At 47.0% G+C, this 11,889-nt stretch overlaps 1 protein-coding gene across 1 annotated transcript; it reads right to left on the reverse strand.

Annotated features, from left to right (window-relative positions):
- Positions 1-344: 344 nt before the first annotated feature.
- Positions 345-4,123, reverse strand: LOC106610212 (nephronectin-like). The gene is made up of 4 exons (XM_045717642.1): positions 4,011-4,123; positions 3,814-3,906; positions 3,497-3,619; positions 345-1,255 (listed from the first exon to the last, which is right to left on the reverse strand). The coding sequence occupies exons 1-4, from the start codon at positions 4,024-4,026 to the stop codon at positions 1,065-1,067; spliced, it is 423 nt and encodes a 140-aa protein (XP_045573598.1). The 5' UTR covers positions 4,027-4,123; the 3' UTR covers positions 345-1,064.
- Positions 4,124-11,889: the final 7,766 nt, after the last annotated feature.

Genomic DNA, 11,889 nt, shown 5'->3' on the forward strand with positions numbered 1-11,889 from the left:
GAAAACCTACAGGAGGGTATCTCTCCAGGAACAGGGTTGGAGTGAAAACCTACAGGAGGGTAGCTCTCCAGGAACAGGGTTGGAGTGAAAACCTACAGGAGGGTATCTCTCCAGGAACAGGGTTGGAGTGAAAACCTAGAGGACGGTAGCTCTCCAGGAACAGGGTTGGAGTGAAAACCTACAGGAGGATATCTCTCCAGGAACAGGGTTGGAGTGAAAACCTACAGGAGGATATCTCTCCAGGAACAGGGTTGGAGTGAAAACCTAGAGGACGGTAGTTCTCCAGGAACAGGGTTAGAGTGCCCTGCTGACTAGGCCTCTACAGTACCTAGAGAACGGGTGTTCAACTCTGACCCTAAGAGGTCCGGAGTACTGCTGCTTTTCTGTTCTACTTGATAATTAATTGCATTCACCTGGTGTCCCAGGTCTAAAATCAGTTCCTGATTAGAGGGGAAGAATACAAAATACATTAAAAATATGTTCCACTGTAACTTCCTACAGTATATGACTGTTATGATTTCTCTGAGGTCTCAGGTCAGGTTGGTTAGTTCCTACAGCTACTCTCCTGTAAGAGAGAATGAGGCAAGGGCTCTCAGGATCAACCATGGAGGCTTGGCCTCGTTAGCAGGACAGGAGGTGTCTGCTGCGAGGACTTTACGACCGCACCACAGTTATCGAGCTAAGGGACTTCAAAGTAATGAGCGCTAGCTAGGCTGAGGAGAGGGCAAAGAGTAGAGTACAGCTACTGGGACCCGGGGTCTGTTTTCTTAACACTTGAGGTAATTGCGGGGTTTATCGTTCTGTGGACAGACTCAGCGCTGTTAGTAATAGCTGGGTGGAGGTCGTTAACATGTCCTCTAGTAGTGTGCATATGGGAACCTGTCTCTCCACCTGCTCTCTAATGGCAGCCAGAGACCGAACTAGTAGCTACACACTGTCGCGCTACGATCATGGCTAGCATACAGTATACCCCATAGTAATGCCAAGGGAATGGACCAAACTCTGGGCTGTTTCCCAATCCCAGTCCCCCCTTACTACTTCCCATGGCATTGGAACTGAAAGAACTAGAGGGGAGGGAGGAGTTTGGTGGTTGCCATGGCAATGGGGTTACCATGGGGTTGCCGAGGAAGCCCACCTTCACAGGTCCTGTTGTCGGCGGCCAGGTGGAGGCCGAGGGCACACAGACAGCGCACCTCTCCCCCCCGGTCGATCTGGCAAGCGAACTGGCAGCTTGCGGAGGCACACTCAGGCTCTTCTGGAAGAGAACACAGGATAAACTGGCTGAGAGTCAAGGTAGAAATGGATGGTTGGAACGAACACATGCCACCACGCACAAACCATGTGCTGTACTGTAATACTATAGACTCACAAGCAGTGATATGAAACCAGCTTGGTTTGGTCTTCTGTCATACTCATATTATATTCCTTGCTTTAGATTGATTACACCAGTTATGATAACAGTTGCTCCTCTATATTGCCCCCATAGGGTTGGGGAGTAATGGATTACAAAAAAACTGTAACATTACCAGCAAAAATATTGTAATCAGATTACAGATAGGCCTACTTTTGAAAAACTAGATTACTTCTACTATTACTTTTAAATTCAGAAAGGATGTTTTTACGCTACGTTACTGAGTTTGGATAATCTAAAAGTTATGTAAGAAGTTATGTAAGAATTAACAATTTTGGACAAGTAACCAGTAACTCTAACGGACTACATTCATAAAGTAACCTACCCAACCCTGACTGTACCATAAAGTAACCCACCCAACCCTGACTGTACCATAAAGTAACCCACCCAACCCTGACTGTACCATAAAGTAACCTACCCAACCCTGACTGTACCATAAAGTAACCTACCCAACCCTGACTGTACCATAAAGTAACCCACCCAACCCTGACTGTACCATAAAGTAACCCACCCAACCCTGACTGTACCATAAAGTAACCTACCCAACCCTGACTGTACCATAAAGTAACCTACCCAACCCTGACTGTAACATAAAGTAACCCACCCAACCCTGACTGTAACATAAAGTAACCCACCCAACCCTGACTGTAACATAAAGTAACCCACCCAACCCTGACTGTAACATAAAGTAACCTACCCAACCCTGACTGTAACATAAAGTAACCTACCCAACCCTGACTGTAACATAAAGTAACCCACCCAACCCTGACTGTACCATAAAGTAACCCACCCAACCCTGACTGTACCATAAAGTAACCCACCCAACCCTGACTGTACCATAAAGTAACCCACCCAACCCTGACTGTACCATAAAGTAACCTACCCAACCCTGACTGTACCATAAAGTAACCTACCCAACCCTGACTGTACCATAAAGTAACCCACCCAACCCTGACTGTAACATAAAGTAACCCACCCAACCCTGACTGTACCATAAAGTAACCCACCCAACCCTGACTGTACCATAAAGTAACCCACCCAACCCTGACTGTAACATAAAGTAACCTACCCAACCCTGACTGTACCATAAAGTAACCCACCCAACCCTGACTGTACCATAAAGTAACCCACCCAACCCTGACTGTACCATAAAGTAACCCACCCAACCCTGACTGTACCATAAAGTAACCCACCCAACCCTGACTGTACCATAAAGTAACCTACCCAACCCTGACTGTACCATAAAGTAACCCACCCAACCCTGACTGTACCATAAAGTAACCTACCCAACCCTGACTGTACCATAAAGTAACCTACCCAACCCTGACTGTACCATAAAGTAACCCACCCAACCCTGACTGTACCATAAAGTAACCCACCCAACCCTGACTGTACCATAAAGTAACCCACCCAACCCTGACTGTACCATAAAGTAACCCACCCAACCCTGACTGTACCATAAAGTAACCCACCCAACCCTGACTGTACCATAAAGTAACCCACCCAACCCTGACTGTACCATAAAGTAACCCACCCAACCCTGACTGTAACATAAAGTAACCCACCCAACCCTGACTGTACCATAAAGTAACCTACCCAACCCTGACTGTACCATAAAGTAACCTACCCAACCTTGTGCCCCATACAACAAATGTCACACTCTAGATCAAGTGAATAAGACTTGACCCTATTGGCCCATGGACGACAGGGGGGTTCTGGGTAATTGATCATCCAGACTGGAGGATGTAGCTGACGGGGAAGCTGAGCAGCCAATCAACATCCAGAACCACCGAAACTTGACCCCTTGTCTATAATAACATTTGACCCATAACAACACGCCAGTACATGTAGTCCTGACACTGAGCCCTGTGGTATTCACAGTAGGATGAAGTTGCCCCCAAGAAACTGATCTACGATCTGTTTTGCATTGTACCCCCTAGTGTTTAATGTTAGAGTTTAGAAGATGGTGAGCTGATCCTAGATCAGTGCCTGAGGGCGACTTCTACACGGGCGTGGTATTCCATCAATGGTTGGGACATGATGTTCCAGGAAAGTGGGCAGAAACCGTTTTGAACTGGTACGTACTGGTGCAGGTTGATCCATCTGTCATGAGGTTGTATCCGGGGTCGCAGTAACACCGGTAACTACCCTGGGTGTTCATACAGCTGTTGGAGCACGGTCGCTCTGGGAGACCACACTCATTCACATCTGGAATCAACAACCAACAACAATCAGGATAAGGAATCATATCAAGATCAACATGCATGAATCAATCATAATATCTGGAATCAGCAACCAGGAATCAACATGCATGAACCACACAGTATCTGGAATCAACATGCTTGAATCATACAGAATCTGAAATCAACATGCATGAATCATATAGAGTCAAAGATCGCCACCTTGGTCACATTGCTGGCCCTTGTATCCCACAGAGCAGGAGCACTTGTCTAGACCCACACAGACTCCATTCCTGCAAGGCTTGTTGCACACAGCTAGATGGTCAGAGAGAGCAGGTAAACACATATGATAACCTCAGCTGGTGTATTGTTGCATTGTTGTTGTTTCTGGAGGACTTGCCCAGTGGCCGCTGACTTACGCTGGCAGACACCCATGACATTCCTCCAGCCTAAACAGCAGGCAGTAGACGGGCCGATGGTGCAGACCCCTACGGACCCCGACGGCCCACCGAGACGCCTAGACACGTCCCTCACTGTCCTGGGGGGATGGATGGACAGGTAGATAGATGGAGGGATGGAAGGAGATGGAAAGGTGGGTGGATGGAGAGGAAGAATGGGTTAATGGTTTATCAGCCACAATTAAGAAAGACCCCAACGTTTCTGCAGTACCATGGCTATAGGCTATAGTTGTCATCAATGCCTTATTTGTGTTGCTACACTGTTTCTCTCTTCAACAGTATGACTAAACATACATACATACATACTCTTGGCATTCTCTCAACCAGCTTCACCTGGAATGCTTTTTCAACAGTCTTGAAGGAGTTCCCACATACGCTGAGCACTTGTTGGCTGCTTTTCCTTCACTCTGCGGTCCAACTCATCCCAAACCATCTCAATTGGGTTGAGGTCGGGAGATTGTGGCCAGATCATCTGATGCAGCCCTCCATCACTCTCCTTCTTGGTCAAATAACTCTTACACAGCCTGGAGGTGTGTTGGGTCATTGTCCTGTTGAAAAACAAATGATGGTTAAGTGTGCCTTGAAGGCTAAATAAATCACAGACAGTGTCACCAGTAAAGCAACCCCACACCATCACACCTCCTCCATGCTTCACGGTGGGAACCACACATGCAGAGATCCTCCGTTCACCTACTCTGCATCTCACAAAGACACAACGGTTGGAAGCAAAAATGTCAAATTTGGACTCATCAGACCAAAGGACAGATTTTCACCGGTCTAATGTCCATTGCTCCTGTTTCTTGGCCCAAGCAAGTCTCTTCTTTTTATTGGTGTCCTTTAGTAGTGGTTTAATTGCAGCAATTCAACCATGAAGGCCTGATTCTCCTCTGAACAGTTGATGTTGAGATGTGTCTGTTACTTGAACTCTGTGAAGCATTTATTTGGGATGCAATCTGAGGTGCAGTTAATTGCCCATTTCTGAGGCTGGTAACTAATGAACTAATCCTCTGCAGCAGAGGTAACTCTGGGTCTTCCTTTCCTGTGGCGGTTCTCATGAGAGCCAGTTTCATCATAGCGCTTGATGGTTTTTGCGGTTGCACTTGAAGAAACGTTAAAAGTTCTTGAAATTTCCGGATTGACTGACCTTCATGTCTTCAAGTAATGATGGACTGTCGTTTCTCTTTGCTTATTTGAGCTGTTCTTGCCATAATATGAAGCTGGTCTTTTACCAAATAGGGCTATATTCTGTATACCACCTCTGCCTTGTCACAACACAACTGATGGGCTCAAACGCATTAAGAAGGAAAGAAATTCCTCAAATTAACTTTTAACAAGGCACACCTGTTATTTGAAATCCATTCCAGGTGACTTCCTCATGAAGCTGGTTGAGAGAGTGTACAAAGCTGTCATCAAGGCAAAGGGTGGCTACTTTGAAGAATCTCAAATATAAAATATACACTGCTCAAAAAAATAAAGGGAACACTTAAACAACACAATGTAACTCCAAGTCAATCACACTTCTGTGAAATCAAACTGTCCACTTAGGAAGCAACACTGATTGACAATACATTTCACATGCTGTTGTGCAAATGGAATAGACAACAGGTGGAAATTATAGGCAATTAGCAAGACACCCCCAATAAAGGAGTGGTTCTGCAGGTGGGGACCACAGACCACTTCTCAATTCCTATGCTTCCTGGCTGATGTTTTGGTCACTTTTGAATGCTGGTGGTGCTTTCACTATAGTGGTAGCATGAGACGGAGTCTACAACCCACACAAGTGGCTCAGGTAGTGCAGCTCATCCAGGATGGCACATCAATGCGAACTGTGGCAAGAAGGTTTGCTGTGTCTGTCAGCGTAGTGTCCAGAGCATGGAGGCGCTACCAGGAGACAGGCCAGTACATCAGGAGATGTGGAGGAGGCCGTAGGAGGGCAACAACCCAGCAGCAGGACCGCTACCTCCGCCTTTGTGCAAGGAGGAGCAGGAGAAGCACTGCCAGAGCCGTGGAGAACGTTCTGCTGCCTGCAACATCCTCCAGCATGATCGGTTTGGCGGTGGGTCAGTCATGGTGTGGGGTGGCATTTCTTTGGGGGGCAGCACAGCCCTCCATGTGCTCACCAGAGGTAGCCTGACTGCCATTAGGTACCGAGATGAGATCCTCAGACCCCTTGTGAGACCATATGCTGGTGCGGTTGGCCCTGGGTTTCTCCTATTGCAAGACAATGCTAGACCTCATGTGGCTGGAGTGTGTCAGCAGTTCCTGCAAGAGGAAGGCATTGATGCTATGGACTGGCCCGCCCGTTCCCCAGACCTGAATCCAATTGAGCACATCTGGGACATCATGTCTCGCTCCATCCACCAACGCCACGTTGCACCACAGACTGTCCAGGAGTTGGCAGATGCTTTAGTCCAGGTCTGGGAGGAGATCCCGCAGGAGACCATCCGCCACCTCATCAGGAGCATGCCCAGGCGTTGTAGGGAGGTCATACAGGCACGTGGAGGCCACACACACTACTGAGCCTCATTTTGACTTGTTTTAAGGACATTACATCAAAGTTGGATCAGCCTGTAGTGTGGTTTTCCACTTTAATTTTGAGTGTGACTCCAAATCCAGACCTCCATGGGTTGATAAATTGGATTTCCATTGATTATTTTTGTGTGATTTTGTTGTCAGCACATTCAACTATGTAAAGAAAAAAGTATTTAATAAGATTATTTCTTTCATTCAGATCTAGGATGTGTTGTTTAAGTGTTCCCTTTATTTTTTTGAGCAGTATATTTTGATTTGTTTTACACTTTTTTGGTTACTACATGATTCCATATGTGTTATTTCATAGCTTTGATGTCTTCACTATTATTCTACAATGTAGAAAATAGTAAAAATAAAGAAAAACCCTGCAATGAGTAGGTGTGTCCAAAATGTGGACTGGTACTGTATATATATACAAACACACACAGTACCAGTCCACATTTTGGACAACCTACTGTATAATTGAGAGTGCAGAGGCTCTCTAAGGCTTGTGGAAGAGGATCTATAATCAATTGGTAACAACATATTCATACGGAGTCAAAGCATTGTAGTAAATACAGCAAAACTCTGGAACACACATTCTATTTCTATGACTGGAACTCATTGGAGCTGTTGTAACTACTTATGGAACACCTCATAGATTCACATGCAGTGGAGAGAAGCCTTGACACACACATGCTGTATTCCAAATGGCAATAGTTGCTGTTTCATTAAAAAGAGGGAAATAAACAAAACTGCAGGGGAGATTGGATACCATTTACTGTGTAGCTAATGTTAAACCTTTCCTACAATCTTCAGTCCAAAATGCCAGAGGCAGTCATTTTGAGGGGTGCATACCTCCACACCAAAGTGGTATATAATAAGGCTAGGAAAAGGAGACTGTTGAGTGATTACTTCCAAACCAAGCGGGTCTAACAATTCACAGACTTTAGAATATAGTAACTGTAAGTGGTAGAACAGTAAAGAAAAGTCTCTAAACATGGATAGTCAGGTGTCATGAGATTAATAACCTACAGTCATCATCAGTAGATAAATAAATCACGCGATTTAGCCTGCATCATCACCGCACATATCAACTGCAAATTATAGTTGTTTCATACCTGCTCCTGTCCTGTTGAAAAGCCATGGTGAACGCAATAAAACGCACGGTGATAACCAGCAGCCACTGGCGCACCGGACGCGCGCTGACAACCGTAAATACCATCATATCACGAAGGTAATTGTCAGCTCATAAAACAGCTACATATTATTTTCCTTATTTTGTGATGAGCGCATTTCAGAGACACGTTATTGTGCCAGCATGTCTCCTGCGGTGAGTCTGGAGTAAGGCGTGGTCACCTCCTAGTTCATTTTATGATTGAGTGTCTTGGAACTTTTGGAATTTTGTCCAATAGGTGGGACAGGTTACCTGGCAGGCGAGAAAGCGAGAGAAAGAGAGCGAGAGAGAGAGAAATGGACAACTTTGAATATCACATTCAAATAATAAATACACAGACAGAAAATAGCGAGACAATTTCTGTTTTTATTCACACTAATTTAGTCTTAATATTAAACCCACATGTGGATGTGACTGACTCTGGACCAAAGGTCTCACCTATGGTCTGTCTCTATCATGTAGGAAACATGTATTTTTTATGGGAATAAGAGTTTATATGCCCATTTTGTGATAATAAGCGCGAGAATCACCAGTGACAACGGCAGAACCAAAGCATTAGAAGTAACACGCTAAACCGTTAACTATTTCCAGGCATGACCAGTGAGCAATCAGTTACATTAGACTCAGAGGCAGAAATCATGGTTAATCGCCTGCATGGTGGGCTGAATGAAACAAATAGTGATCACACCAGGCACTATATAGGACAGTTTAAAGGGAAACAAGCTGTGCATTGATTTGGGACATTACTTCAATGGGCAATGCAAAGTCATGCTTTTCCTATTGCTTCCTCTGATAAGGACGAAAGTGGGATGTATTTATTTCAAAACACCGAGCTGATTGCATCCCTGTGTAGGCCTGCATTACATCACGCTTGTTTATCCTGAGGGAACAAGCTCCCCTGCTCCAAATCAACACTGCAATTTGTCCGACCCCCAAAACAAGTAAAGACTTACTGTAAATGGCACATATTTGGCAGCGCTCTCCAAACCCCCTTGTGCTAATTATGAGATGACTGTGGTAGATAGATCGCCTCAGGGTTCCTCTGAGTATACTGCAGAGCCACCATCCACCACGCACTGTACAGGGAGCACACACATGTGAGGCATTTAAACCTCCCCAACCACACATGGTATCCAACCTCCAACATCTAACCAATCACCGTGATTAAATCATTCGGCATCGGGGGTGGGGGTGGGGGTGGACTGCGTCTCTTTTCAGAAGCGCACACGCACGGTGTGTTTTTTGTCAAGTGCACCGCTGCGCATCACCGCGCGAGGTAGAATAAACCACCCAGGAAAATCCCAGCCAAGCCTCAGACCTCATTCGTCATTATGATACAGTTAAACACAATCCTGCCTGGCTACGAAAGAAGGGATGAATAAAAGAGAAGTGTAGTTAGTGACCATGGTGGACAGGAGGAGGAGAGGAAGGGAGGGAGGATAGTCTGTGTGTGTGGATAACGCAATGTGTGGCAAGTGCTGCGGCTCTTCCTGTCATTCTCTCTCTATCCCTATCGCTCCTTTTTGCTCTCGCTCTCTTTCTATCTTTTTCCCACTTTCTCTCTGATGCTCTGTGGTTTTCTTCTGTATGGTATAATTCTCTCTCTCATCTCTCTCTTCTTCATCCCTCTCTTTCTCTCTCACTCTGTTGGCTTTAAAAGGCCTGGGGTACTTGAAGTGCAGTAATGTACTGGAGGAGATTGTTCTACCCTCGATTATGCCCACATTCATTTTTGTGGGAATGGTTCATTTGCAGCTCCACAAAGTACACCAAATCACCAAGTCCTCCTCTCCCACCACATCATAGCTATACAGTGCAGTGGTGGTCTGTCTCCTCAACCTGGGGGGCCGTCTCATACAGACAGAACTCCACCGCTCAGACACTGCGTATAGATACAGACAGAGTAGATCAGCCTCATACAGACAGAACTCCACCGCTCAGACGCTGCGTATAAATACAGACAGAGTAGATCAGCCATACAGCCAGACAGTGCACCCTAGCTCAGACATATGGTATAGAAACAGAAAGAGTAGAATAGATCAGACAGACAGGCAGACAGGGAGGGAGGGAGGGAGCAAACAGACAGACAGGCAGAGGGAGGAAGCAGGCAGACAGACGGATGGACGGACGGACGGACGGACGGACGGAGGGGGAGGGAGGGAGGGAGGGAGGGAGGGAGGGAGGGAGGGAGGGAGGGAGGGAGGGAGGGAGGGAGGGAGGGAGGGAGGGAGGGAGGGAGGGAGGGAGAAGACAGACAGAGGGAGGAAGCTGACAGACAGAGGGATGATGCAGACAGCCAGAAAGAGGAAGCAGACAGACAGACAGAGGGAGGAAGCAGACAGACAGACAGACAGACAGACAGACAGCCAGACAGACAGCCAGACAGCCAGACAGACAGCCAGACAGACAGACAGACAGACAGACAGACAGACAGACAGACAGACAGACAGACAGACAGACAGACAGACAGACAGACAGACAGACAGACAGAGGGGGGAAGCAGATAGACAGACAGACGGACGGACGGACGGAGGGAGGGAGGGAGCAGACAGACGGACGGACGGACGGACGGAGGGAGGGAGGGAGGAGGGAGGGAGCGGAGGGAGGGAGGGAGGGAGGGAGGGAGGGAGGGAGGGAGGAGGGAGGGAGGGAGGGAGGGAGGAAGCAGACAGACAGAGGGATGATGCAGACAGCCAGAAAGAGGAAGCAGACAGACAGACAGAGGGAGGAAGCAGACAGACAGACAGAGGGAGGAAGCAGACAGCCAGACAGCCAGCCAGCCAGCCAGCCAGCCAGCCAGCCAGACAGACAGACAGACAGACAGACAGACAGACAGACAGACAGACAGACAGACAGACAGACAGACAGACAGACAGACAGACAGACAGACAGACAGACAGACAGACAGACAGACAGACAGACAGACAGACAGACAGACAGACAGACAGACAGACAGACAGAGAGTACACCATGGCTCAGACACAAGGTATAGAAACCAACAGTTCTCCATTAGAGTAGATCATTCATACAGACAGTTCTCCATAACTCACACCCCAGGTATGGAATAGACAGTTGAGTAGATCAGTGGCATCATGGTAGGTATAAAGGGAAAGGTGGGGCAGCCCAACTGGATCAAATGAAAAGTATTTTACAGTCTATTGAACCCTTCTATCGGATGCACCAAAGCCTTCAGGGTTGAAGAAACCGACAACTGTCAAAACAGGCACCAGACAGGCTGAAACACCATCAAACAGTGGTGGAATCTGATGTGCAACAAATCAAGTCAAAACTGTTGGAATAGCGACTGAACAACACACATATTCAGTATTTGTTCCATATGGAAATGGAGCCCACAACTCCACGTTGAAGAACCCACAATCCCAGGGTGTATCAGGGGGAATTGGAGAACCCACTATCCCAGGGTGTCTCAGGGGGAATTGGAGAACCCACTCTCCCAGGGTATCTCAGGGGGAGTTGGAGAACCCACTCTCCCATGGTGTCTCAGGGGGAGTTGGAGAACCCACTGTCCCATGGTGTCTCAGGGGGAGTTGGAGAACCCACTGTCCCATGGTGTCTCAGAGGGAGTTGGAGAACCCACTGTACCATGGTGTCTCAGGGGGAGTTGGAGAACACACTGTCCCATGGTGTCTCAGGGGGAGTTGGAGAACCCACTGTCCCATGGTGTCTCAGGGGGAGATAGGATATGCATGAAACACATTTCCAATTCACACATGCGTATAAATACACACTTGACAAATATAAGCACCCACCAAATTATTATTATGCTCCAACCATTTAGTCACCTGAAGCAATTATATTTATTTTTATTTAACCTTTATTTAACTAGGCCATAAGAACAAATTCTTATTTACAATGACGGCCTACCCCAGCCAAACCCTAACCCGGACGACGATTGGCCAATTGTGCACTGCCCTATGGGACTCTCAATCACAGCCAGTTGTGATACAGCCTGGAAATGAACCAAGGTCTGTAGTGACGCCGGTTGCACTGAGATGCAGTGCCTTAGACCGCTGCGCCACTCGGGAGCCCACACTTGAAACAGCAGTGATGGTAGTGACAGTGTGAGGTTGTTCTAAGGGTGTCAGTGTGGTTCAGTCAACCAGAGTTGTGAGGGAGGACTGCCACCTTCTG

Source organism: Salmo salar, chromosome ssa04, assembly GCF_905237065.1.
Source record: "Salmo salar chromosome ssa04, Ssal_v3.1, whole genome shotgun sequence".
Lineage (NCBI taxonomy): Eukaryota > Metazoa > Chordata > Actinopteri > Salmoniformes > Salmonidae > Salmo > Salmo salar.